Source organism: Phalaenopsis equestris, unplaced genomic scaffold, assembly GCF_001263595.1.
Source record: "Phalaenopsis equestris unplaced genomic scaffold, ASM126359v1 Scaffold205135, whole genome shotgun sequence".
In the NCBI taxonomy this organism is placed as follows: Eukaryota; Viridiplantae; Streptophyta; class Magnoliopsida; order Asparagales; family Orchidaceae; genus Phalaenopsis; species Phalaenopsis equestris.
In genome coordinates, this window is record NW_018224649.1 from 4,132 (window position 1) to 10,952 (window position 6,821).

At 29.4% G+C, this 6,821-nt stretch overlaps 1 protein-coding gene across 1 annotated transcript in view; it reads left to right on the forward strand.

Annotated features, from left to right (window-relative positions):
• Positions 1–1,036: 1,036 nt before the first annotated feature.
• The window catches only part of LOC110036323 (MLO-like protein 2), a 6,635-nt gene continuing 850 nt past the window's right edge, over positions 1,037–6,821 (forward strand). The window contains exons 1-13 of the mRNA XM_020740739.1: positions 1,037–1,175; positions 1,252–1,309; positions 1,398–1,573; positions 1,868–1,984; positions 2,064–2,124; positions 2,229–2,317; positions 2,428–2,502; positions 3,018–3,106; positions 3,650–3,699; positions 3,795–3,835; positions 4,101–4,274; positions 4,516–4,551; positions 4,649–4,777. Of these exons, the coding sequence (XP_020596398.1) occupies positions 1,062–1,175; positions 1,252–1,309; positions 1,398–1,573; positions 1,868–1,984; positions 2,064–2,124; positions 2,229–2,317; positions 2,428–2,502; positions 3,018–3,106; positions 3,650–3,699; positions 3,795–3,835; positions 4,101–4,274; positions 4,516–4,551; positions 4,649–4,777 (1,209 nt within the window). The 5' untranslated portion in view covers positions 1,037–1,061. The remainder of the gene's footprint in view (positions 1,176–1,251; positions 1,310–1,397; positions 1,574–1,867; positions 1,985–2,063; positions 2,125–2,228; positions 2,318–2,427; positions 2,503–3,017; positions 3,107–3,649; positions 3,700–3,794; positions 3,836–4,100; positions 4,275–4,515; positions 4,552–4,648; positions 4,778–6,821) is intronic.

Sequence of the window (6,821 nt, forward strand, 5' to 3'; positions counted from 1 at the left end):
CTGAAATTCTCCTAATGTCCAACCCCTAATACGAGTTCAAGTCTATACTCAAGGGACTTGCCATTATTTTTTACATTATATCACATTAATTACATGTATAGCGAGTCTATAAATTTTCATGTAGCATTCAAGGCCACCTATTTATCCTTATAAACGAAATATTTGGGGAGATCCAAGGGGTTGATGTGTAATGGCTTTTTCGTGATATCTAGGTTTATAATTTTCTTATGAACCACTCATTTATTTTTGTATTTATATATTGGCCTTGTAGTGGATTTTTCTCTGTATTACACTCTCTATCTTTAATTTCTTTAGATTAATAATTTTCTAGCATAACAACACAAATAACTCATAATCTAACTATATAATTTCAATATTATAATTTATTAGTAATTACTATGTATTATGTTCATCATTCAAGGTTGAGGCCTCTAAAACTTTAAGAACTTTCTTAAAATCTTTTTTTCGAATTATATGGCTTGTTGGTTGCTCATTATCATTTGAGTGATGAGTTCAACATATTATTATTTTTATCTTTACTAAGAGAAAAAAGTAGGCAATTTTGTTGATTTATTTGGCCGCTTATTATGTAGAGTTCTGCAATGTCAAACGAACCAGTTATACTTGTACAATTAAACTTAAAAAAATATCAGCATATCATTCACAACGAACTTAATAAAAAATAATTAAAGGAGAACCTTTTGTCCTTCAACCCGTGTCACCTCCATCGCAAGCACATGATAAATTCAACGACTCTTATCTCTCTCTCTCTCTCTCCCTCTCAAAGCAGTCTCATCATCCCTACACTAAACAAGAGATAATCCTAATCCAACTCTAACACATCATAGTTTAATTAAACATTCAATATTCAACACTATAAGATGGTACATTTAATCAGTATCAAAGAAACTTCCATGTATTTTCGCATCATGCTTTTAAATATTCCAATTTAGCATTGAAGACGAACACATAATACACATTTATGCCTCCATAAATATCTTCTCGCAAAAACAAACAAAGATCTCTGAAGAGCAGAGGCATCAAGCTTTTTATCAGCAACAATGGAGCTGGGAGAATCTCTCTCTTCTACGCCAACTTGGGCTGTGGCTATTGTCACCGCCGTCCTCATAGTCCTCTCTCTGCTAATTGAGCACTCTCTCCATATCCTAACTCATGTACTCTCTCTCTCTCTCTCTCTCTCTCTCTCTCTTGGATATATTAAAAGAACATTGATTTATATGTGCCCTGCAGTTTGTTGAAAGAAGAAAGAGGAAGAGTCTTAACCAAGCATTATGCCAAATAAAGGCAGGTGAGAATAGAAGCCATACACTTATGTTTGAATATGTAACGCTGAATATTATAGGATTCCTTTTGATAAAGTGAAGTTTTGTGAACAGAAATGAGAAATTTGGGGTTCATTTCACTTTTACTGACTATGGCTCAACAGCCCATATCCAAGATCTGTATCTCTGTAAGTTCAGCTGACACTTTCCTTCCATGTAAGGATAGGCCGCTGACGCCGGCCATCAGCGCCGACGACGGCATAGAGGACGTAAATACATGCATAAAGAAGGTACATGATTATACTTTTTTCAGCTAAAAACTGTGCACTGTTTTTATTTTGAAGGAAGAAGTTCTTATAACCTAGAAGAAATTAGATAAACTTCACGAATTAGTTTAATTAGATATTTAACTTCTCTCCATGGAGTGAAAACCTTGTTATGGTCGGACAGATCGAAATTACGAAAGGGCATATAGATAAAAAGTTTGTTTTTTATTTATTTATTTATGTATTATAATCGAATCCAAACAAATTAGACTCTAAATTTTTAATTTTTTTAAGAGGTTTGACGATTTTTTGGTGCAGGGAAAACTGCCACTGATGTCACCTGATGGAACCCTGCAACTTCAGGTTCTTATATTTATGCTTGCTATTTTCCACGTCGTTTCCTCCCTGCTCACTTTGGGTCTTGCTGAGATCAAGGTAATTTTTTATTCCTTTTTAAGTATTTCTTGGTTCGCTTTTGTTTTAATTTTTTGTGCTTAATTGCTGCTTTTTCCAGACGAAAAATTGGGGAACATGGGAAGAGGAGGCTCACACCCTGGAATACCAGTTATCCAATGGTGGGATTTTTTGGAGTACACTTAAAAAGAATAAAAGCTGAAAGCCATTCTGTATTTTTATTAACGTTTGCCAAAAATAAAATAAAATAAAATAATTTTTATAGATCCGAGAAGATTTAAACTCGCTAAACAAACATCATTTGGGAGAAGACACCTGAAGTTTTGGAGTAACCACTGGTCACTTCTCTGGATTGTTAGTTTGATAATAAACTTTACTGATCTTCGACAGTGCTATAAAAATTTGCCTTTTTAATTTGGTTCAATTTTTTTAATAAATTATAAGAGCTGCTGTATGGTTTTCAGGTTTGTTTTGTGAGGCAATTCACCAATTCTGTATCAAGAGCTGATTACTTTGCACTTCGAAATGGCTACATTGATGTATGAACTTTTTTTCCTTCAAAAATACTAATTTTTGTAGTATATATAATACAATTTTTTAGAATTTAAGTAGAAAAAAATTATTTTTTATTTAAATTCATTCAAAAAAATTAAAATAAATTTAGCTATTTATTTAATATGTTAAAAATGAAGGTAGAACAACACATAGACTAGCCCCATTATAACTTTACATTTGGCTAAATAACTGTTAAATGTCATTATTGACTTATAATTAGTCCCATAAAATTGAAACTATAAACAAAAATCATAATTCTCCTATGAAAAAAAATTCATTTCGTATAATTAAAACTATCCAATTGAGAAAACTTTGCCATATCCTATTGATTATAAAATTATCGTTGACAACATTAAAAATATTTTTTAAGTTGACTAGCTTTAATCAAAATTTAAATAGAAAATGATAATTTTATTTAAAATAAATGTATAAATATTTATTCTTCAATTATGGGGTGAATTTCAAATTCTTGAAAAAAGAAGATTTCAATCTGTTGCAGACGCATCTTGGCCCAAAGTCTGTTTATAATTTTCACAAGTTTCTTAGAAGATCTCTGGATAAAGACTTTAAGGAGTTGGTTACCATCAGGTAAATATTACTCCTGCGCCCTTTTTCTACGGTTTTGTTTTAATCCATTAATATACAAGTTAAATTTTCTTTATTTCTGAAAGAGTAATTTCCAAATTATTTAAAATATGTTTTTTTAGAGGCCGTTAGAAGTACAAAAGCTAAATTACATATTTGAAATATTTCTGAAATAAATACTTATTTACTTTAAGTTCAACTTTTAGCCAATATTTATGCATTTTTTATATCATTTACATCAAAGTAAATATATTACTCATTTATATTACTTCAGACTAACTTCAAATAAATATTTATTTTATTTAAGATTAAAATTTGATACGGTTTAGAATTTTAGAAGTATATTTTAATAACCATTTTTGTTAACAACTTACAATTGACTTTTGATGTCTAAGTCTTTTTATTTGTTTTCGATAGTACAACGAAAGGAGTCATTATTGACTTATCAAGCTGCAACAATATTTTCTTTTTATTAAAGATATGTTTTTTCAACATTTTATGCGTTAACAAACAATTTTTATTTTTCTTATTCACCCAAAACTGCAGCCCCTCAATCTGGACAGCCGTCATCTTGTTTATCTTTTTCAATGCCGATGGTAATTTGTTTCTATGTGCATTTTTTTCAAAACTAACCGCTAATGTTTTTGGCCAAATGCTCTTGTTAACCTGTTCATTTTCTACTTCATTGCAGTTTTTAACAACCATTACTGGCTTCCTTTTATCCCTCTAGTGGTGAGTAATATTAAACACATATATACATAAATAAATATAAATATATTTATACACATATATATATAGAGAGAGAGAGAGATAGAGGTGGAAAAGCCTAGCAATTTCATGAATATATTCTTTTTTTTTTTAATTCAGGGTGATAAATAAAAGAATAAATTCATCGAAATTGTTCCCATGCTATCGATCGGGTTTTAAATTCCTGAAAAGAACAATGTTTAAAAGTAACAGGCATATAGCTTGATTAAGTGCTTATTCGTGCCTGCAGGTGCTCCTGGCCATTGGAACAAAGTTAGAGGTGATCATAACAAATATGTGCTTAGAAAGCAATAAAAACAGAGTTATTGTTTCAGGCGAAGTTTATGTGAACCCAAATGACGAGCTCTTCTGGTTTGGACAGCCTCGATGGCTTTTGCTTGCTATCCGTTTCATCTTAATCCAGGTATTATTAAATCCTCAGCTTTCAATTTCAGCTTTCTATATCATCATATTATATTGAAAAATTGCAATTTAAATCTCTTTTGCACTTTTTACTTTTCATATTTAGTATTCTTGAAATTCAGTTTTAACAATATCAGTAGGAAGAATCAAGTTTATAAATAATATTGATCCTACTATTGAAATGTCATTTTTTAAAATAATTTCATTTATCTCAAGTAATGAATTCTCTTATATTCATCCAGAACTCATTTCAGCTCGCTTTTGTCATTTGGTCCTGGGTAAGTTGACAGTTTACAGCTGATTAATTTGAAGTCCATAATGCTGAAATAATTTTACTTGGCTGCTAATTCTAGTGTTCATTTATTCTTCGTGCAGTACAAATATGGTTTCAACAATTGCTTCCATAGAGAAATACATGACTCTGTGTTCAGCTTTGCAGGAAGCATTTTGGTTCAGTTCTTATGTGCTTATGTGACTCTTCCTCTATATTCATTAGTCAACCAGGTACACATATGCTGATTTATTTGAATCAAACAGTAGTAATTTAACAGTCAAAGAGATTTAAATATGAACCAGATTTGTGAAGGTATTGATAGAGAGTCTTCTTTTTAAATAAAGAGCTAAATTTTAAGAACAATTTAATCATTAGTTTTTAACCATGTTGTCAATAAAACTAAACAAATCCCAACAAAAAATACGTAAACAAGTCATGGATTCAGATCCTCTGCAATTAATAATTGCAGTTATTAAATGTAATCATTCAATTTAGTTTGGAATACTGAAATTATTTTCTTAATTAAAATAATTTTGAGAAATAAAATTTGAGTTTGTTTAGGGCATGAAAATACAAAGCATTTAGAGATAGCTTTTATTTTGTTTTAAATCAATATGTTAAGTATTCGAACTCATAAAATTTCAGTAATCTGTTTCATCATCTAAAACTAAATAACTGATTAAAAATTTGGCTGTATTTTTTATTTTTTTTATTTTTTTGTGTAGGTTTAATTATGGTGATGATAATTAGAGGAAATGAATACTATACAATATCGCTTTGTGAGACAGCGTAGCACACTTGAAAAAGTCCAACTATTATAAGAAAACGGAAGTTTACCAAATTTTTTTTAAAGTTTACCAAATTTTTTTTTTCATTGAAAATAAACCCCTCATTTACAAGAAGTTTACCAAATTTTTTTTTCATTGAAAATAAACCCCTCATTTACAAATATTTAATAATGTTAGATGTTAAAAAATGCGTAATCCGTACGTCATTCTCACTACCTAGAATATGTCTTAGAAAAAATTATGTACATGCACATAATTATTATATCTTCATCCATTTGACATTAAAAAATTTTTATTTATATTTACAACATCGGTGTAATAAACATATACATGTGTATCAAGTTTTTTAGAAAGTTAAAAATGGTGGTGTTTTTATATGATGTTAATGATTTTGAAGTGTTAGCATATAAATATGAAAATTTTGATGTTCAAATAGTAAATTATACAAAATTTGTGGTATGTATATAAATGCCCTCATAAATTTTCTCATTGTAATTTGTTGAAGTAACTATTGTACCTTTTCAACTATTATTTTCTCATGGTAATATTGCTCAACTATTATTCTTCTGATAATTAATTCTTGAGCCTAACATTAATTTTTGTTGCTTTCTATAAGAGGGTCTAAAAAATTCAATTTTTACATTAATTTTTCCATTAATTTTTCTTTAATTCATTAATTTTTCCTGCATTCACATTGAAATTTGACCAAGTACGCAGCGCTAATGTTCCATGTGCCATAATATTTCATTGAGCGTATCTTTTTGTGAAATAAAAACATGTCATTATTAAACTATCAATGAAAAAACATATTCAAGTCAAAGGCTGGTGATTTTGTTTTTTTCTATTCTACGTTAAAACTATAATACCATTTTTTTAAAATATAATATAAGTCTTTTTATTTTATTTCGGACAATATTTAAGACAAAAAAAATTCATTTTGTGATATTTTACCCAAAAAGAACTGTTATCATGTTACTACTTGCCACTCGAATTTTAGCCCCGTTGCTTCAAGTCCTGAAAGTTTTACGATCAAATGTTCTCAGTTTCTCAAAGATAGTTATAAATGTGTGTGATCTTTTTTAATATTCTTTGTTTTTGCTTTTCTACGTCTGTAGCATTATCCACAACGATGGTATCATTATTATTATTTTTTCTTAAAAGTGAAATGCGCTTTTTCTTCATAAATTTATAACGTACCGAAAATCGTTTTCACCTTTAGGTATATATATATATATATACCGCCATATATATATATATATATATAAAAAGGTGAAATCGATTTTTGTGCACCCATATTTCAGTATGAATGACAGGAAGTTATGATATAAGTCACAGTCATCCCTCGTGCACCCATATTTCGAGTGGCATACCCTACGGTTGGGGTGAATTGGTTACCAGAGGGGGAAAATAGCCACGGAGGCATACAACTGATAATTAGATGATCAACCAATTGATCGAATACACGGCGCATCTATATATATATATA